Here is a 22,034-nt window from a genome sequence, read left to right as displayed (position 1 = left end):
CAGAGGAGGCTGAGGGGAGATCTTATTGAGGTGTATAAAATTATGAGAGGCCTAGATAGAGTGGATAGGGAGGACCTATTACCCTTAGCAGAGGGGTCAACAACCAGGGGGCATAGATTTAAAGTAATTGGGGGGAGGTTTAGAGGGGATTTGAGGGGAAATGTCTTCACCCAGAGGGTGGTGGGGGTCTGGAACTCACTGCCTGAAAGGGTGGTAGAGGCAGAAACCCTCACCACATTTAAAAAGTACTTGGATGTGCACTTGAAGTGCCGTAACCTACAGGGCTACGGACCCAGAGCTGGAAAGTGGGATTAGGCTGGGTAGCTCTTGGTCAGCCGGCGCGGACATGATGGGCCGAATGGCCTCCTTCCGTGCTGTAAATTTCTATGATTCTATGATTCACCTCATTGCCGTTTGTTGGATCTTGCTGTGTGCAAAATGGCTGCCGCACTTGGCTGCATAAGAACAGCCACTACTCGTCAATAATGTTTGTTGTATGTGAATTGCTTTTCGATGCCCCCGAGAGATGGGATAAGTCATTATATAACTGCAATTTATTTCAAATTCTTCCTTATTTAGCATCTTAATGTTGCAAAACGTCCCAAGTTCCTTGAGATGGGAAGCAGCCACCAAGCCGAGAGAACTAAGCAGGTCCACAGTCTAGGGGAAGACTGAGGGAGGGGAGACTGAGGGAGGGGAGGAGTCCCTCAGTTTAGAGGGAAGACTGAGGGAGGGGAGGAGACCCACAGTTTGGAGGGGAGACTGAGGGAGGGGGAGGAGTCCCTCAGTTTAGAGGGAAGACTGAGGGAGGGGAGGAGACCCACAGTTTGGAGGGGAGACTGAGGGAGGGGGAGGAGTCCCTCAGTTTAGAGGGAAGACTGAGGGAGGGGAGCAGACCCACAGTTTGGAGGGGAGACTGAGGGAGCAGAGGAGTCCCTCAGTTTGGAGGGGAGACTGAGGGAGCAGAGGAGTCCCTCAGTTTGGAGGGGAGACTGAGGGAGGAGAGGAATCCCACAGTTTGGAGGGGAGACTGAGGGAGGGGAGGAGTTCCACAAATTTGAAGTTCTGCGAAAGCATGAGTTAGTGTGGGAGATTCAGCATAGAGGATGCAAGGAGTCATGTACCAAGTTCTTTCTTCGACCTCATTTTCAGCCAATAAAATAAAACCTCCTTTATAAATTCAGTCCCTGAACCAGGATTTATTATTAATGGAACAAATCCCTGTCTTCAAATTGTGTTTCTTTTTTATTGGTCAATGAATCAGTGTGCGCTGGATTGGAGACAGTGATTGACCAGAAATGGCCAGCACATTGGCAGGGCTAATTAATCAGCAGTTCCGAGCTCAATTGCACGACAGTAATATGAAACTTTAACTGAAATAAACCTTGTGTTTTCTTATAAAAGTGATGCCAATTTCTTTTCTCCAGCCGCTCATTGTTTTAATGAATACGGAGAAGATAAATTGGCCTGGAAATCACAGCATGGCTAATGTTGGCGTAACGTGTAATACCTCCGTGTGTAATACCTTTCTCCGTTATTTAAGCTGAAGTGTGATCCCATTGTCGGCGCCACATCACAGTAATGAACATAAGAACATAAGAAATAGGAGCAGGAATAGGCCATACAGGCCCCTTGAGCCTGCTCCGCCATTTAATAAGATCATGGCTGATCTGATCATGGACTCAGCTCCACTTCCCCGCCCGCTCCCCATAACCCCTTAATCCCTTATCGGTTAAGAAACTGTCTATCTCTGTCTTAAATTTATTCAATGTCCCGGCTTCCACAGCTCCCTGAGGCAGCGAATTCCACAGATTTACAACCCTCTGAGAGAAGAAATTTCTCCTCATCTCTGTTTTAAATGGGCGGCCTCTTATTCTAAGATTATGCCCCCTAGTTCTAGTCTCCCCCATCAGTGGAAACATCCTCTCTGCATCCACCTTGTCAAGCCCCCTCATAATCTTATACATTTCGATAAGATCACCCCTCATTCTTCTGAATTCCAATGAGTAGAGGCCCAACCTACTCAACCTTTCCTCATAAGTCAACCCCCTCATCTCCGGAATCAACCGAGTGAACCTTCTCTGAACTGCCTCCAAAGCAAGTATATCCTTTCGTAAATACGGAGACCAAAACTGCACGCAGTACTCCAGGTGTGGCCTCACCAATACCCTGTATAACTGTAGCAAGACTTCCCTGCTTTTATACTCCATCCCCTTTGCAATAAAGGCCAAGATACCATTGGCCTTCCTGATCACTTGCCGTATCTGCACACTAACCTTTTGTGTTTCATGCACCAGGCCCCAATTTTCCTAATTTACCCAACTTCGGAGCCGACACCTCCCTCCGTCCCTCTCAACCCCTCCCCACACCCCCCCCGTCACCGCCCCCCTCTCTCACCTCCTCCCCCCTCGACTGATGAAATGTCAAATCAGTGTCGGCTTCCCTCCCTCACCGACCCCCCCCCACGCCCTCACCCACATCCACAGCCCCCCGGGCATGGCAAAAAAAACACGTAACCGCCCCCCCCCAACCCCAACCCCCCCGTATCCGGAAATATCTCTCATTCGGAACCGGCCAGGTCCCCGGGGTTCCGAATAAGGGAGATTCAACCTGAATCAGTAATGGTGACCATGAAACCATCGGCTTCCATTGGCCTTCCTGATCACTTGCCGTAGCTGCACCGAACACGGGGCCGAAATTGCCCCTTTATTTAAGGGCTGTTAGTAACGGTGGAGTGGGGGGAGGGGTATGGCCTTTCTGCCCGGGGGCGGGGGGGGGGGGGGGAGTGGCGCGGGCAAGCGGACAGGGTGCCACCTTTCTGCAATCATCCTCCCGGGGGGGCTTGGGGTGGGGGTGGGGGAAATGGGTTTCCGTCGCTCCATGACTTTCTGCCCCGTCTGGCGGGCCGACCCCTTACTGCCCCGACCGGGGATGGGGGGGGGGGGGGATGGGAAAGGAATTGCCCCCCTTCCCCGATCGATCGCGTCCGCCGCTGGTCGGTGCCCCCCGCGGCAAGCTGCCTGTGCGCTGGGCGGTGCGGACTCCATTTGATTTTAATTGGCGGGCCCGACAATGGCGACCACAGGCCCGGCTGAAACCCTCCCTGGTGCCACGATGCGGGCCTCACTCTGACTGGCAACATCCGTCCCCTTCCGGTGATGGCGCGGCTGCTCGCCGCTCAGTGACACCGCCTGCCTTTCGCCCTCGCTTCCGCCCCTCTGCCAAACCCCGACGCCGCCTTGTTTATTTCCGCACACAAAAGGGCTGAAGCTCCCTCCATTCTCCACCCCAACTGTCCCGGTGGTAAGTCGCCATCCAACTCGAATAATCGGCCCCAAACGGGGCGGAGGTCAATTTGCGGCCCAGTAATGCTTCAAGCCTGGAGACAGTGAGGCGAGGAGCCACAAGGCTGGTCCCTAATAGAGGCAAAGAAGTTGCACTTCGATAGCGCCTCTCTCCACCACAAGATGTCCCAAAATGCTTTGCAGCCAATGAAGTGTAGTCATCACCATATCATAGGCAGTCCCTCGGAATCGAGGAAGACTTGCTTCCACTCCCAAAGTGAGTTCCTTGATGGTTGAACAGTCCAATACGAGAGCCACAGACCCTGTTACAAGTTGGACAGCCATTCGTCGAGGGAAGGGGTGGGTGGGGATGGTTTGCCATGCGCTCCTTCCGCTGCCTGCGCCTGATCTCTTCACGCTCTTTGCGTTGAGACTCGAAGAGCTCAGCGCCCTCCCGGATGTACTTTCTCCACCTCGGGTGGTCTGCGGCCAGGGTCTCCCAGGTGTCAGTGGTGATGTCGCACTTTACCAGAGAAGCTTTGAGGGTGTCGTTATAACGTTTCCTCTGTCCTCCTTTGGCTCGTTTACCATGAAGGAGCTCTGCATAAAGCATTTGCTTAGGGAGTCTCGTAGCTGGCATGCGAACTATGTGGCCTGCCCAGCGAAGCTGATCGAGTGTGGTCAGTGCTTCAATGCTGGGGATGTTAGCCTGGTCGAGACACTGATGTTGGTGCACCTGTCCTCCCAGCGGATTTGCAGGATCTTGCAGAGACATCGTTGGTGATATATCTCCAGCGACTTGAGGTGCCTTCTGTACACTGTCCATGCCTCAGACCCATACAGGAGGGTCTACAGCCCTGTAGACCATGAGTTTGGTGGTAGATTTGAGAGCCTGGTCTTCAAACACTCTTTTCCGCAGACGGCCGAAAGCTGCACTAGCGCACAGAAGGCGATGCTGAATCTCCGCATCAATGTCTGCCTTTGTTGATAAGAGGCTCCCGAGATATGGGAAATGGTCCACGTTGTCAAGGGCCACGCCGTGGATCTTGATGATTGGAGTGCAGTGCTGCGTGGCAGTGACAGGCTGGTGGAGGACCTTTGTCTTACGGATGTTAAGTATAAGGCCCATGCTTTCATATGCCTCAGTGAATACATTGACTATATCCTGGAGTTCAGCCTCTGAATGTGCGCAGACGCAGGCGTCGTCCGCATACTGTAGCTCAACGACAGAGGTTGGGGTGATCTTGGACCTGGCCTGGAGGCGGCGTAGATTAAACAGCTTCCCACTGGTTCTGTAGTTTAGTTCCACTCCAGCGGGGAGCTTGTTGACTGTGAGGTGGAGAATGGAGGCGAGGAAGATTGAGAAGAGGGTTGGAGCGATGACGCAGCCCTGTTTGACCCCGGTCCGGATGTGGATTGGGTCTGTAATGGATCCATTGGTAAGGATCACGGCCTGCAGGTTATCGTGAAGGAGGCAAAGGATGTTGACAAACTTTTGGGGGCATCCGAAACGGAGGAGGACGCTCCATAGGCCCTCGCGGTTGACAGTGTCAAAGGCTTTTGTAAGATCGAAAAAGGCCATGTATAAGGGCTGGCGCTGCTCCCTGCATTTTTCCTGCAACTGTCGTGCTGCAAAGATCATGTCTGTTGTGCCCCGTAGGGGACGAAATTCGCATTGTGATTCCGGGAGGAGCTCCTTGGCCACAGGGAGAAGACAATTGAGGAGAACTCTAGCGACAACGTTCCCAGTGGCTGATAGCAGGGAGATTCCCCTGTAGTTGCTGCAGTCGGACTTGTCCCCCTTTTTAAAAATGGTCACAATCACTGCATCGCTCAGATCTCCCGGCATGCTCTCCTCCCTCCAGATGAGAGAGGTCAGGTCATGTATCCGCGCCAACAGTGCCTCTCCGCCATACTTTAGCGTCTCAGCAGGGATTCCATCCGCTCACGTAGCCTTGTTATTCTTAAGCTGTTTTATGGCTTTGCCTACCTCGTGCAGTGTTGAGGTTTCACTGAGGTGGTGGCTGGTCGCGTGCTGCGGGATGGAGTCAGGAACACTCGAGTCAAAGGCAGAGTCTCGATTGAGGAGATCTTCAAAGTGCTCCTTCCATCGGGCCCTGACAGCCTCGGTGTCCTTGATGAGTGTTTCCCCGTTCTTGGCCAGGAGTGGGGTGGGGCCTTGGGAGTTTGGACCGTGGGTGGCCTTGACTGCAGCGAAGAATCCTCGCATATCGTGGCTGTCGGCCAGTTGTTGTATCTCCTGTGCTTTCTCCATCCACCACCTGTTCTTTAGGTCCCGGGTTTTTTGTTGGACCTGAGCCTTGAGCCGTCTGTAATGATGTGTTGCAGCTCCCGAGTTGGGTTGTTGCTTGAGGCTCAGAAATGCTTTGCGCTTGCGATCTATTCGTTCTTCGATCTCCTGATCATTCTCATCAAACCAGTCCTGGTGTTTTCTGGTTGAGTGACCAGGTGTCTCTTCACAGGCACTGGTTATAGAGGCCTGGAGGGCAGACCAAGCACTGTGGGCATTCAGCATCTCAGGGTCATCAAGGCACGCCAGGTGAGCTGTGAGGCGCTGACTGTACAGGACTCTCTTAGCTGGGTTTCTAAGTGCCCCGGCATTAACTTTTTTGCGGCACTGCTTCTGCCGTCCCCTCTGCTTTGGGGCTATGTTAATGTTGATGATGGATCGGATTAGACGATGGTCCATCCAGCAGTCGTCAGCTCCTGTCATGGTGCGGGTGATGCACACATCGTAGCGATCCCTGGCTCGGACGATGACATAGTCGAGCAGGTGCCAGTGTTTGGAGCGAGGGTGTTGCCACGATGCCTTGTATTTGTCCCTCTGGTGGAACAGACTATTGGTGATGAGGAGTTCGTGTTCTAGACATTTTGTCAGGAGCAGGGTACCGCTGGAGTTAGCTTTCCCTACCCCCTCTCTGCCAATCACGCCTCCCCAGAGGGCTGTGTCTTTGCCAACCCTGGCATTAAAATCACCCAGGAGGATCAATTTATCGCCCGTGGGGAAGCGGGACAAGGATGTCTCGAGGTTGGAATAAAATCCCTCTTTAGCCTCATCCGTTGCATCGAGTGTGGGGGCGTACGCACTGATGACTGTGGCACATTGGTTCCGAGGTAGGGTGATACAAAGTGTAGTCGCTGTTGTAAGGTTGCCCCCAATTTGTACAGCGCAAGCTCCCAAAATCAGCAAGGTGATAATGACCACAATCTGTTTTTTAAAGTTTTGTTGGCTGAGGATAAATATTGGCCAGGACACCGGGATAACTCCCCTGCTCTTCTGCGAAATAACCGTGGGATCTTCTACATCCACCTGAGAGAGCAGACGGGGCCTCGGTTTAACGTCTCATCAGAAAGACAGCACCTCCGACAGTGCAGCACTCCCTCAATACTGACCCTCCGACAGTGCAGCGCTCCCTCAGTACTGCTCCTCCGACAGTACTGCGCTCCCTCAGTACTGCTCCTCCGACAGTACTGCGCTCCCTCAGTACTGCCCCTCCGACAGTGCGGCACTCCCTCAGTACTGCCCCTCCGACAGTGCGGCACTCCCTCAGTACTGCCCCTCCGACAGTGCGGCACTCCCTCAGTACTGCCCCTCCGACAGTGCGGCACTCCTGCAGTACTGCCCCTCCGACAGTGCGGCGCTCCCTCAGTACTGCCCCTCCGACAGTGCGGCGCTCTCCTCTTAGAACTGGACTTGCTGCTTTGTCGATGAGCCAGTAACATGTTCAGCTCGGGATTGCCGTGAAGGAGTACTACCAAGCAAAGCAACGAAAGGTGTCTCGTTTTAGTGACGTTCGCTAAAGTATGTTTGCAGCGACTGCAATGACTTCCTAGTGCGGGGGAGGGCCTCAATTAACAGATAACCAGCAGAATTCGCTGAATCGATTATTCTTTTTACCGTTCTCTCCATTTTCTCACCTGCTGACTTTGGCAATGACAACTGCTGTCTTTGCACATCCAAGTGACTCGCGTCTGTGAAGTGATTTAGAAACGTTTGGACACGTTTGACTTTAAAAGGCGCAATATTCTACCTTTTTCAAGGGGCTTAGTCCAGTTGAAGTACCGTTTCCCAGGGATTAACAGCCCTCCCGTGTAACACCCAAGCGTTAGGCTAAACCGCAAGCTACTCAATTGAAGGTGGGGGCCATCACTATTGTTGTTCGTTCTCATATTGTGGTGGCCCGGCCCGGAAATCGCCGCAGTCCCGGCCTGTAAGACCATCAGCCGGCCGGGGCCATTGGAGGGAGCAGCGTGCGGTGGTGTACCACTGCAGGGAGCAGCGCATGCTGCTGCAGGAGGGCGACGGCTGACTGCAGCGTGGGCAGGTACAGCAGGAGCAGGGAGGTCAGGGCAAAGGAGCGGCGAGAGATTGTAGAGGGAGGTGATCGGGGCCCAGGGGAGGGGTGAGTCTGGAGCCCAGGAGAGGCAAGGGCCCAGGGGCAGCACGGGGCCCAGCCCACACTGTGCGATATGTGAGCGCACTAGGTCCGTGCAGCAGAGCTGGTCTCCAGTCGTCCTGGTTAACCCTTGCCACAGGACCAAGACCCAGCTCTGTCAAGCCCCGTGTGCTGGCTGGTGTGCAACGGTCACCCCACGTTAAAAAATCCACCCACAGACATCTTCCACCCTTCAGAATGTAGTTCGGGATCCGGAATATTAGGTCATTGAAACACCTGTGAACTCATCCCTTTTTTGGCTTGGAAGCAAGTCATCCTCGCTTCGAGGGACCGCCTATGATGATATGATGATGATATTCATTCTCTGTCACCTCCTCCAGCCCCACAAACCCACCCCTCCCCTGCCCCGAGATCTCTGCGCTCCTCCGATTTTGGCTTCTTGCGTGTCCCCAGATTCCTTCGCCCCACCTGTAATGTATGCACCTCTGAGCCTACTCACAGGTTTGTCGCGCTGTTGCATTGTGGGCAGAGGACACCCTCAAAGCCTCCCTGATAAAAGGCAACATCCCCACCGACACCTGGGAGTCCCTGGCCAAAGACCGCCCTAAGTGGAGGAAGTGCGTCCGGGAGGGCGCTGAGCACCTTGAGTCTCGTTGCCGACAGCAATGCAGAAACCAAGTGCAGGCAGCGGAAGGAGCGTGCAGCAAACCAGACTCCCCACCCACCCTTTCCTTCAACCACTGTCTGTCCCACCTGTGACAGAGACTGTAATTCCCGTATTGGACTGTTCAGCCACCTGAGAACTCACTTTTAGAGTGGAAGCAAGCCTTCCTCGATTTTGAGGAACTGCCTATGATGATGGCTTAGCCAGTCACGTGATGTTCACAAGACTCAATAAAACCCCAGCCAGTTGGGTTCGGGGGATCCACGATAGGGCAGGTGGTTGTGAGCCTGGTGGATGAACTGATAATGTGCAGCGTGATTGTTAAATATTTTGCGAATAAACCAACTAGTTCTTAGTAGCAATGTGTTGCTATGAATTCTTAAGCAAAGAACGCATCAAGCAAATACATTACGCCACCATTGGTGGCCGTGCCTTCAGCTACCTGGGCCTTAAGCTCTGGAACTCCCTCCCTAAACCTCTGCGCCTCTCTACCTCTCTTTCCTCCTTCGAGGTTCACTAGGTTGATTCTGAAGATGTGGGGGTTGACTTATGAAGATAGGTTGAGTAGGTTGGGTCTCTACTTATTGGAGTTCAGAAGAATGAAAGGTGATCTTATTGAAACTAAGATCATGAGGGGGCTCGACAAGGTGGATGCAAAGAGCATATTTCCATTCATAGGGGAAACTAAAACTAGGGGACATAGTCTCAGAATAAGGGGCCGCCCATTTAAAACGGAGATGAGGAGGAATTTCTTCTCTCAGAGGGTTGTAAATCTGTGGAATTCTCTGCCCCAGAGAGCTGTGGAGGCTGGGTCATTGAATATATTTAAGGCAGAGAGAGACAGATTTTTGAGCGATAAGGGAGTGAAGGGTTATGGGGAGCGGGCAGGGAAGTGGAGCTGAATCCATGATCAGATCAGCCATGATCTTATTGAATGATGGAGCAGGTGTAGGCCATTTGGCCCCTCGAGCCTGGAGCAGGAGTAGGCCATTTGGCCCCTCGAGCCTGGAGCAGGAGTAGGCCATTTGGCCCCTCGAGCCTGGAGCAGGAGTAGGCCATTTGGCCCCTCGAGCCTGGAGCAGAAGTAGGCCATTTGGCCCCTCGAGCCCTGGAGCAGGAGTAGGCCATTTGTCCCCTCGAGCCTGGAGCAGGAGTAGGCCATTTGGCCCCTCGAGCCTGGAGCAGGAGTAGGCCATTTGGCTTCTCGAGCCTGGAGCAGGAGTAGGCCATTTGAGCCCCTCGAGCCTGGAGCAGGAGTAGGCCATTTGGCTCCTTGAGCATGAAGCAGGAGTAGGCCATTTGAGCCCTCGAGCCTGGAGCAGGAGTAGGCCATTTGGCCCCTCGAGCATGAAGCAGGAGTAGGCCATTTGAGCCCTCGAGCCTGGAGCAGGAGTAGGCCATTTGGCCCCTCGAGCATGAAGCAGGAGTAGGCCATTTGAGCCCTCGAGCCTGGAGCAGGAGTAGGCCATTTGAGCCCTCGAGCCTGGAGCAGGAGTAGGCCATTTGGCCCCTCGAGCCTGGAGCAGGAGTAGGCCATTTGGCTCCTCGAGCATGAAGCAGGCTCGAGGGGCCAAATGGCTCACTCCTGCTCCTAGTTCTTACATTTCTTATATTTAAGACGCTCCTTAAAACCTACCTCTGTGACCAAGGTTTTAGTCAACTGTCCTCATATCTCCTGACGTGGCCCGATGTGGAGCGTTTGCCTAATTGTGCTCCTGTGAAGCGCCTCTTGAATGATTCACTACATTAAAGGCGCTGCCTCAAGTTGTTGTTGATAAGGCGTGACATGAACAGCAACTCTGTCGCCGGGAAGCACAACTTCCAGCTGAGCACAGGCGAAGGTGACGAGAAGACTTCTCTTTTAAGAGACCCCCTTCACCGCCCCGTCTCGCTGCAGCTGTTTAACGCCAGCTTCACCGAGCTGCCTCTTTAAGCTTGCATGTCTGCTCTCCTGTTGCCACGGTAACATACAATTTATTTATTTTTAAAAAATCTCGGTGGACGTCAGTTGACTAAACGGAGCTGTCTTTGTTGATGCAATAATGGTGTCTGGCAATGATCTGTGACATCCCCACTCTCAACTCGTAAGTGCGCCTTCAGTTGATTGAAATTCTATAATTACCACCGCCTCAAACCGAAATGTTAAGTGTGACAGGCGTGGCAACCGGTTGCCTGCTGGGAAATAGCTGCACTGTTGCCCAGAAGGACAAGTATCAGCGGGCAAGATGCAGGGACGGGCATCGACTGACAACATCCAGCAGTCAGAATGATGAGAACAGAACTTAACAAGCAAGATTGCAAATGCACAGACTGTTCGTACTTTGCGCACTCACCCAGAGGGCTGAGAAAATAAACAAAAGCAACAGGCTGATTCCAAGAGATGAAGGGGTTGTCATCTGAAGAAAGGTTGAGCAGGTTAGGCCTATACTCGTTGGAGTTCAGAAGAATGACAGGTGATCTTATTCAAACATATAAGATTCTGAGGGGGGGCTTGATAGGGTGGATGCAGAGAGGATGTTTCCCCTCGTGGGGGAATCTAGAACTAGGGGGCATAGTTTCAGAATAATGGATCTCCCATTTCAAACGGAGATGAGGAGGAGTTTCTTTTCTCTGAGAGTTGTAAATCTGTAGAAGTCTCTCCTCAGAGAGCTGTGGAAGCTGGGTCATTGAATGTATTTAAGGTGGACATCGTCAGATTTTTGAGCGACAACATAGAAACATAGAAAATAGGTGCAGGAGTAGGCCATTCAGCCCTTCGAGCCTGCACCACCATTCAATATGATCATGGCTGATCATGCTTTTCAGTACCCCATTCCTGCTTTCTCTCCATACCCCTTGATCCCTTTAGCCGTAAGGGCCACATCTAACTCCCTTTTGAATATATCAAACGAACTGGCCCCAACAACTTTCTGTGGTAGAGAATTCCACAGGTTCACAATTCTCTGAGTGAAGAAGTTTCTCCTCACCTCAGTCCTAAATGGCTTACCCCTTATCCTTAGACTGTGACCCCTGGTTCTGGACTTTCCCAACATCGGGAACATTCTTCCTGCATCTAACCTGTCCAATCCCGTCATAATTTTATATGTTTCTATGAGATCCCTTCTCATTCTTCTAAATTCCATTGAATACAAGCCTAGTCGATCCAGTCTCTCCTCATATGTCAGTCCTGCCATCCCTGGAATCAGTCTGGTGAATCTTCGCTGCACTCCCTCAATAGCAAGAATATCCTTCCTCAGATCAGGAGACCAAAACTGAACACAATATTCAAGGTGTGGCCTCACCAAGGCCCTGTACAACTGCAGTAAGACCTCCCTGCTCCTGTACTCAAATCCTCTCGCTATGAAGGCCAACATGCCATTTGCCTTCTTCACTGCCTGCTGTACCTGCGTGCCAACTTTCAATGACTGATGAACCATGACAGCCAGGTCTCGTTGCACCTCCCCCTTGAACAATCTGTCACCATTCAGATAATAATCAGCTCTCCCGTTTTACCACCAAAGTGGATAACCTCACATTTATCCACATTATACTGCATCTGCCATGCATTTGCCCACTCACCTAATCTGTCCAAGTCACCCTCCAGCCTCTTAGCATCCTCCTCTCAGCTCACACCGCCACCCAGCTTAGTGTCATCTGCAAACTTGGAGATAATACATTCAATTCCTTTGTCTAAATCATTAATGTATATTGTAAAGAGTGGGATCCCAGCACTGAGCCCTGCGGCACTCCACTAGTCACTGCCTGCCATTCTGAAAAGGATCCATTTATCCCGACTCTCTGCTTCCTGTCTGCCAACCAGTTCTCTATCCACGTCAGTTCATTATCCCCAATACCATGTGCTTTAATTTTGCACACCAATCTCTTGTGTGGGACCTTGTCAAAAGCCTTTTGAAAGTCTAAATACACCACATCCACTGGTTCTCCCTTGTCCACTCTGCTAGTTACATCCTCAAAAAATTCTAGAAGATTTGTCAAGCATGATTTCCCTTTCATGCTGACTTGGACCTATCCTGTCACTGCTTTCCAAATGTGCTGCTATTACATCTTTAATTATTGAATCCAACATTTTCCCCACCACCGATGTCAGGCTGACCTGTCTATAATTACCCGTTTTCTCTCTCCATTCATTTTTAAAAAGTGGGATTACATTAGCTACCCTCTAGTCCATAGGAACTGATCCAGAGTCTATAGAATGTTGGATCCACTAATGCATCCACTATTTCTAGGGCCACTTCCTTAAGTACTCTGGGATGCAGACTATCAGGCCCTGGGTATTTATCGGCCTTCAATCCCATCAATTTCCCGAACACAACTTCCTGACTAATAAGGATATCCTTTAGTTCCTCCTTCTCACTAGACCCTCGTTCCCCTAGTATTTCCGGAAGGTTATTTGTGTCTTCATTAGTGAAGACAGAACCAAAGTATTTATTCAATTGGTCTGCCATTTCTTTGTTCCCCATTATGACTTCGCCTTATTCTGACTGTAAGGGACCTACATTTGTCTTCACTAATCTTTTTCTCTTCACTTATCTGTAGAAGCTTGTGCAGTCAGTTTTTATGTTCCCTGCAAGCTTACTCTCATATTCTATTTTCCCCCTCCTAATTAAACCCTTTGTCCTCCTCTTCTGAATTCTAAATTTCTCCCAGTCCTCAGATTTGCTGCTATTTTTGGCCAATTTATATGCCTCTTCCTTGGATCCCTAATTTCCCTTGTAAGCCACGGTTGAGCCACCTTCCCCATTTTATTTTTACTCCAGACAGGGATGTGCAATTGTTGAAGTTCATCCATGTGATCTTTAAATGTCTGCCATTGCCTATCCACCGTCAACCCTTTCAGTATCATTCGCCAGTCTAGCCTAACCAATTCACTTCTCATACCATCGAAGTTACCTTTCTTTAAGTTCAGGACTCTAGCCTCTGTATTAACTGTGTCACTCTCCATCTTAATGAAGAATTCTAACATATTATGGTCACTCTTCCCCAAGGAGCCTCGCACAACAAGATTGCTAATTAATCCTCTCTCATTACACAACACCCAGTCTAGGATGGCCAGCTCTCTAGTTGGTTCCTCGATATATTGGTCTAGAAAACCATCCCTAATACACTCCAGGAAATCCTCCTCCACCGTATTGCTACCAGTTTGGGGAGTCAAGGGTTATGGGGAGCGGGCGGGGAAGTGGAGCTGAGAACATGATCAAATCAGCCGTGATCTTATTAAATGGTGGAGCAGGCTCGAGGGGCCAACTGCTGATCCTATTTCTAATGTTCTTATGTTCCAACAACATGAATTTATATAGCGCCTTTAAGAAAGAAAGAATTTCTATAGCACCTTTCATGACCACCGGACATCTCAAAGCGCTTTACAGCTAATAAAGTACTTTTGGAGTGTAGTCACTGTTGTGATGTGGGAAACACGGTAGCCAATTTGCGCACAGCAAGCTCCCACACACAGCAATGTGATAATGAGCAGATCATCTGTTTTTTTATTAGATATATCGGTTGAGGGATAACTATGGGCCAGGACACTAGGGGAGAACTCCCTCTGCTCTTCTTCGAAACAGTGGCCATGGGATCTTTCACATCCACCTGAGAGGGCAGACGGGGCACGGTTTAACATCTCATCTGAAAGACGGCACCTCCGACAGTGCAGCGCTCCCTCAGTACTGCCCCTCCGACAGTGCAGTGCTTCCTCAGTACTGCCCCTCCGACAGTGCAGTGCTCCCTCAGTACTGACCCTCCGACAGTGCAGCAGAGGCTCCCTCAGTACTGCCCCTCCGACAGTGCAGTGTTCCTCAGTCGTGCCCCTCCGACAGTGCAGCGGAGACTCGCTCAGTACTGCCCCTCCTACAGTGCAGCAGAGGCTCCCTCAGTACTGCCCCTCCGACAGTGCAGCGGAGGCTCCCTCAGTACTGCCCCTCCGACGGTGCAGCAGAGTCTCCCTCAGTACTGCCCCTCCGACAGTGCAGCAGAGGCTCCCTCAGTACTGCCCCTCCGACAGTGCAGCAGAGGCTCCCTCAGTACTGCCCCTCCTATAGTGCAGTGCTCCCTCAGTACTGCCCCTCCGACAATGCAGCGGAGACTCGCTCAGTAGTGCGCTGGGAGAGTCAGCCCAGATGTGGCGTGCACGCTTCTAGCGGTGGGGTTTGAGTTTGAGCCTGCTACCCACTGAGCCATGGCTGACATCGACAATGTACCCCTCAGTTGCACCATGATGCTGCACTTTTCAGATCTTTGCATTGGGAAAAGCTGAAGTTATTTCTATAACTTTCAATAACTGTTCATAAGAATCTAAGAAGTAGGAGCAGGAGTCAGCCATTCGGCCCCTCGAGCCTGCTCCGCCATTTAATACGATCATGGCTGATCCGATCATGGACTCAGCTCCACTTCCCTGCCCGCTCCCCATAACCCTCGACTCCCTTATCGCTCAAAGATCTGCCTATCTCCACAGCTCTCTGGGGCAGAGCATTCCACAGACTGACAACCCTCTGAGAGAAGAAATTCCTCCTCATCTCAGTTTTAAATGGGCGGCCCCTTATTCTAAGACCATGCCCCCTAGTTCTAGTCTCCCCCATCAGTGGAAACATCCTCTCTGCATCCACCTTGTCAAGCCCCCTCATAATCTTATACATTTCAATAAGATCACCTCTCATTCTTCTGAACTCCCCAATGAGTAGAGGCCCAACCGACTCAACCTTTCCTCATAAGTCAACTCCCTCATCTCCGGAATCAACCTCGTGAACTTTCTCTGAACTGCCTCCAATGCAAGTATATCTCTTCTTAAATACAGAGACCAAAACTGCACGCAGTACTCCAGTTGTGGCCTCACCAATCCCCTGTACAGTTGTAGCAGGACTTCTCTGCTTTTATACTCTATCCCCCTTGCAATAAAGGCCAACATTCCATTTGCCTTCCTGATCACTTGCTGTACCTGCATACTAACTTGTTGTGTTTCATGCACGAGGACCCCCAGGTTCTGCTGTATTGCAGCAATTTATAATCTCTCCCCATTGAAATAATAATTTGCTTTTCTATTTTCTTCTGCCAAAGTGGATAACCTCACATTTTCCCACATTATACTCCATCTGCCCAATGTTTGCCCACTCACTGAGCCTGTCTATATCCCTTTGCAGATTTTTTGTGCCCTCCTCACAATTTGCTTTCCCACCCATCTTTGTATCGTCAGCAAAGTTGGCTACATTACGTAAGAACATAAGAAGATAAGAAATAGGAGCAGGAGTTGGCCATACGGCCCCTCGAGCCTGCTCCACCATTCAATAAGATCATGGCTGATCCGATCATGGACTCAGCTCCACTTCCCTGCCCGCTCCCCATAACCCCTGATCACCTTATCGTTTAAGAAACTGTCTATTTCTGTCTTAAATTTATCAATGTCCCACGTGCTAGTCAGAGCAGGAATCGCAGGATTGCTCAGATGAATACGTGGCTTGAGGAGTGGTGCAAGAGGGAGGGATTCAAATTCCTGGGACATTGGAACCGGTTCTCGGGGAGGTGGGACCAGTACAAACCGGATGGTCTGCACCAGGGCAGGACCGGAACCAATGTCTGAGGGGGAGTGTTTGGTAGTGCTATTGGGGAGGGGTTAAACTAATATGGCAGGGGGATGGGAACCTATGCAGGGAGACAGTGGGAAATAAAATGGGGGCAGAAGCAAAAGATAGAAAGGAGAATAGTAAAAGTGGAGGGCAGAGAAACCCAAGGCAAAAATCAAAAAGGGCCACATTACAGCAAAATTCTAAAGGGACAAAGAGTGTTAAAAAGACAAGCCTGAAGGCTCTGTGCCTCAATGCGAGGAGTATTCGTAATAAGGTGGATGAATTAACTGCGCAGGCAGCGATTAACGATTATAATATAATTGGCATCACGGAGACATGGCTCCAGGGTGACCAAGGCTGGGAACTCAACATCCAGGGGTATTCAACATTCAGGAAGGATAGACAGAAAGGAACAGGAGGTGGGGTGGCATTGCTGGTTAAAGAGGAAATTAATGCAATAGTAAGGAGGGACATTAGCTTGGATGATGTGGAATCGGTATGGGTGGAGCTGCGGAATACCAAGGGGCAGAAAACGCTAGTGGGAGTTATGTACAGACCACCAAACAGTAGTAGTGAGTTTGGGGACCGCATCAAACAAGAAATTAGAGATGCGTGCAATAAAGGTACAGCAGATATCATGGGCGACTTTAATCTACATATAGATTGGACTAACTAAACTGGTAGCAATGCGGTGGAGGAGGATTTCCTGGAGTGTATGAGGAATGGCTTTCTAGACCAATATGTCGAGGAACCAACTAGAGAGCTGGCCATCCTAGACTGGGTGATGTGTAATGAAAAAGGACTAATTAGCAATCTTGTTGTGCGAGGCCCCCTGGTAAAGAGTGACCATAATATGGTCGAATTCTTTATTAAGATGGAGGGGGAGTGACAGTGTTAATTCAGAAACTATGGTCCTCAACTTAAGGAAAGGTAACTTCGATGGTATGAAACGTGAATTGGCTAGGATAGACTGGTAAATGATACTTAAAGGGTTGACAGTGGATAGGCAATGGCAGACATTTATAGATTACATGGATGAACTTCAGCAATTGTACATCCCTGTCTGGAATAAAAATAAAAAGGGGAAGGTGGCTCATATAAATTGGCCAGAAAAAGCAGCAAACTTGAGGACTGGGAGAAATTTAGAATTCAGAAAGGAGGACAAAGGGTTTAATTAGCAGGGGGGAAATAAAGTACGAGAGGAAGCTTGCAGGGAACATAAAACCTGACTGCAAAAGCTTCTAAAAATATGTGAAGCGAAAAAGATTAGTGAAGACCAACGTAGGTCCCTTGCAGTCAGAATCAGGTGAATTTATATTGGGGAACAAAGAAATGGCAGACCAATTGAACAAATAGTTTCGATCTGTCTCCACTAAGGAAGACACAAATAACATTCCGGAAATACTAGGGGTTCAAGGGTCTAGCGAAAAGGAGGAACTGAAGGAAATCCTTATTAGTCAGGAAATTGTGTTAGGGAAATTGATGGGATTGAAGGCCGATAAATCCCCAGGACCTGATAGTCTGCATCCCAGAGTACTTAAAGAAGTGGCCCTGGAAATAGTGGATGCATTGGTGATCATTTTCCAACATTCTATCGACTCTGGATCAGTTCCGATGGACTGGAGGGTAACTAATGTAACACCACTTTTTAAAAAAAGGAGGGAGAGAGAAAACAGGGAATTATAGACCGGTTAGCCTGACATCGGTGGTGGGGAAAATGTTGGAATCAATTATTAAAGATGAAATAGAAGCGCATTTGGAAAGCAATGACAGGATCGGTCCAAGTCAGCATGGATTTATGAAAGGGAAATCATGCTTCACAAATCCAAAATTTTTTGAGGATGTAACTAGTAGAGTGGACAAGGGAGAACCAGTGGATGTGGTGTATTTGGACTTTCAAAAGGCTTTTGACAAGGTCCCACACAAGAGATTTGTGTGCAAAATTAAAGCACATGGTATTGGGGATAATGTACTGACGTGGATAGAGAATTGGTTGGCAGACAGGAAGCAGAGAGTCGGAATAAACGGGTCCTTTTCAGAATGGCAGGCAGTGACCAGTGGGGTGCCGCAGGGCTCAGTGCTGGGACCCCAGCTATTTACAATATACATCAATGATTTAGATGAAGGAATTGAATGTAATATCTCCAAGTTTACAGGTGACACTAAGCTGGGTGGTGGTGTGAGCTGTGAGGAGGATGCTAAGAGGCTGCAGGGTGACTTGGACAGGTTAGGTGAGTGGGCAAATACACGGCAGTTGCGGTATAATGTGGATAAATGTGAGGTTATCCACTTTGGTGGCAAAAACATGAAGACAGAATATTATCTGCATGGTGACAGATTTGGAAATGGGGGAGGTGCAAAGTGACCTGGGTGTCATGGTTAATCAGTCATTGAAGTTTGGCATGCAGGTACAGCAGGCGGTGAAGAAGGTAAATGGTATGTTGGCCTTCATAGCTAGGGGATTTGAGTATAGGAGCAGGGAGGTCTTACTGCAGTTGTACAGGGCCTTGATGAGGCCTCACCTGGAATATTGTATTCAGTTTTGGTCTCCTGAGGAATAACGTTCTGTTATTGAGGGAGTACAGCGAAGGTTCACCAGATTGATTCCCGGGATGGCAGGACTGACATATGAGGAGAGACTGGATCAACTGGGCCTGTATCCACTGGAGTTTAGAAGGATGAGAGGGGATCTCATAGAAACATATAAAATTCCGACGGGACTGGACAGGTTAGAGGCAGGAAGAATGTTCCCATTGCTGGCGAGTTCCAGATCCAGGGGTCACAGTCTAAGAATAAGGGGTAAGCCATTTAGGACCTAGATGAGGAGAAACTTCTTCACTCAGAGAGTGGTTAACCTGTGGAATTCTCCACCGCAGAAAGTTGTTGAGGCCAGTTCGTTAGATATATTCAAAAGGGAGTTAGATATGGCCCTTTTGGCCAAAGAGATCAAGGGGTATGGAGAGAAAGCAGGAAATGGGTACTGAAGTTGAATGATCAGCCATGATCATATTCAATGGCGGTGCAGGCTCGAAGGGCCGAATGGCCTACTCCTGCACCTAATTTCTATGTTTCTATGTTTCTTCCACAGCTCTCTGAGGCAGTGAATTCCACAGATTTACAACCCTCTGAGAGAAGAAATTTCTCCTCATCTCAGTTTTAAACGGGCGGTCCCTTATTCTAAGATCATGCCCTCTAGTTCTAGTCTCCCCCCATCAGTGAAACATCCTCTCTGCATCCACCTTGTCACTCGGTCCCTTCATCCAAGTCATTAATATAGATTGTAAATAGTTGAGATGCCAACACTGATCCCTGCGGCATTCCTCTAGTCACTGTTTGCCAACCGGAAAATGACCCATTTATCCCAACTTTCTGTTCTCTGTTGGTTAGCTAATCCTCTCTGCATTCTAATATATTGTCCCAACCCTGTGAGCTTTTATCGTGTGCAGTAACCTCTTATGTGGCACCTTGCCGAATGTCTTCTGGAAATTTAAATACACCACATCCACCAGTTCCCCCTTATCCACCCTGCTCATTACATCCTCAAAGACCTCCAGCAAATTTGTCAAACATGATTTCCCTTTCATAAAACCATGCTGACTATGCTTGACTGAATCGTGTTTTTCCAAATGTCCCGCTACTGCTTCCTTAATAATGGACTCCAGCATTTTCCCAACGGCAGATGTTAGGCTAACTGGTCTATAGTTTCCTGTTTTTTGTCTGTCTCCTAATAGCCGTCGGTTTTTTGTACACTATAAAATCAACGTCAGGGGGAAGTGGCCCTGGGAGTCTTCAACCTTGACGCCAGACCCCGTGAAGTCTCATGGCTTCAGGTCAAACATGTACCACCCTCCATCAGCTGATGAATCAGTACTCCTCCATGTTGAACACCACTTGGAAGAAGCACTGAGAGTAGCAAGGGCACAGAATGTACTCTGGGTGGGGGGACCTCAATGAACATCACCAAGAGTGGCTCGGTAGCACCACTACTGACCGAGCTGGCCGAGTCCTGAAGGACACAGCTGCCAGACTGGGCCTGCGGCAGGTGGTGAGAGAACCAACACGAGGGAAAACCCGACTTGACCTTGTCTTCACCAATCTACCAGTGGCAGATGCATCTGTCCATGACAGTATTGGTAGCAGTGATCACCGCACGGTCCTTGTGGGGACAAAGCATCCTCCATCGTGTTGTGTGGCACCACCACCGTGCTAATTGGGATAGACTGAGAACAAATCTCGCAGCTCAAAACTGGGCATCCATGAGGAGCTGTGGGCCATCAGCAGCAGCAGAATTGTATTCCACCACAATCTGTAACCTCATGGCCCGGCATATCCCTCACTCTACCATTACCGTCAAACCAAGGGACCAACCCGGGTTCAATGAGGAGTGTAGAAGAGCATGCCAGGAGCAGCACCGGGTGTACCTGAAACAAAATGAGATGCCAACCTGGGGAAGCTGCAACACAGGACTAAATGCATGCTAAACAGCGGAAGCAGCATAGTATAGACAGGGCTAAGCGATCCCACAATCAACGGATCAGATCAAAGCTCTGCAGTCTGGCCACATCCAGTCGTGAATGGTGGGTGGACCATTAAACAACTAACGGGAAGGGGAGGCTCCATGAATATCCCCATCCTCAATGATGACGGAGCCCAGCACACGAGTGCAAAAGACAAGGCTGAAGCGTTTACAGCCATCTTCAGCCAGAAGTGCCGAGTGGATGATCCATATCGGCCTCCTCCTGAGGTCCCCACCATCACAGAAGTCACTCCACATAATATGAAGAAACGGCTGCGTGCACTGGATACAGCAAAGGCTATAGGCCCCGACAATATCCCGGCTGTGTGCTGAAGACTTGTGCTCCAGAACTAGTCGCGCCTCTAGCCAAGCTGTTCCAGTACAGCTACAACACGGGCACCTACCCGACAATGTGGAAAACTGCCCAGGTATGTCCTGTCCACAAAAAGCAGGACAAATCCAATCCGGCCAATTACCGCCCCATCAGTCTACTCTCAAACATCAGCAAAGTGAAGGAAGGTGTCATCGACAGTGCTATCAAGCGGCACTTACTCACCAATAACCTGCTCACCGATGCTCAGTTTGGGTACCACCAGGACCCCTCGGCTCCAGACCTCATTACAGCCTTGGTCCAAACATGGACAAAAGAACTGAATTCCAGAAGTGAGGTGAGAGTGACTGTCCTCGACATCGAGGCAGCATTTGACCGAGTGTGGCATCAAGGAGCCTGAGTAAAACTGAAGTCTATGGGAATCAGGGGGAAAACTCCCCACTGGCTGGAGTCATACCCAGCACAAAGGAAGATGGTTGTGGTGGTTGGAGGTCAATCATCCCAGCCCCAGGACATCGCTGCAGGAGATCCTCAGGGCAGTGTCCGAGGCCCAACCATCTTCAGCTGCTTCATCAATGACCTTCCCTCCATCATAAGGTCAGAAGTGGGGATGTTCGCTGATGACTGCACAGTGTTCAGTTCCATTCACAACTCCTCAGATAATGAAACAGTCCGTGTCCACATACAGCAAGACCTGGACAACATTCAAATTTGGGCTGATAAGTGGCAAGTAACATTCGCGCCACACAAGTGCCAGGCAATGACCATCTTCAACAAGCGAGAGTCTAACCACCGCCCCTTGACATTCAACGGCATCACCATCACCGAATCCCCCACCGTCAACATCCTGGGGGGGTCACCATTGACCAGAAACTTAACTTGGCCTGTGGCAGTCCTGTGGCAACAAGGGCAGGTCAGAGGCTGGATATTCTGCAACGAGGGTCTCACCTCCTGACTCCCCAAAGCCTTTCCACCATCTACAAGGCACAAGTCAGGAGTGTGATGGAATACTCTCCACTTGCCTGGATGAGTGCAGCTCCAGCAACACTCCCTCCACCACCAGCGCACAATGTCTGCAGTGTGTATGTTGTGTACGCCTGGGTTCGAATTCTATCCTCACCGCCAAATTACGTAAATAAACAGACGAACTGAAACAGGAGTAATGTAACTAGCTGTGTCCTTTTGAGCAACTGTCTCAAAATGGTGCCCATGAACCAGAATGTTTACATCAACTGTGAATAGCTCCCACAGGGTCCTAATGCCTGTCT

The 22,034-nt window shown here is 50.0% G+C and overlaps 1 protein-coding gene across 10 annotated transcripts in view; it reads left to right on the top strand.

Moving 5' to 3' along the window:
- LOC139261987 (calcium/calmodulin-dependent protein kinase type II subunit alpha) overlaps positions 1-22,034 on the top strand; it is a 336,847-nt gene that overhangs the window by 60,337 nt on the left and 254,476 nt on the right. For 5 of the 10 annotated variants that reach the window (XM_070877150.1, XM_070877157.1, XM_070877152.1 and 2 more), the window contains exon 4: positions 4,033-4,060. In XM_070877150.1, the coding sequence (XP_070733251.1) occupies positions 4,033-4,060 (28 nt within the window). Of the gene's footprint in view, positions 1-4,032; positions 4,061-15,572; positions 15,603-22,034 lie in introns of all 10 variants that reach the window. The other 5 variants (XM_070877158.1, XM_070877154.1, XM_070877149.1 and 2 more) reach the window with 2 other exon arrangements.

This window comes from Pristiophorus japonicus, chromosome 4 (assembly GCF_044704955.1).
Source record: "Pristiophorus japonicus isolate sPriJap1 chromosome 4, sPriJap1.hap1, whole genome shotgun sequence".
Classification (NCBI taxonomy): Eukaryota; Metazoa; Chordata; class Chondrichthyes; family Pristiophoridae; genus Pristiophorus; species Pristiophorus japonicus.
The sequence above is the reverse complement of the archived record's forward strand: the minus strand, read 5'-3'. Positions and strand labels throughout refer to the sequence as shown.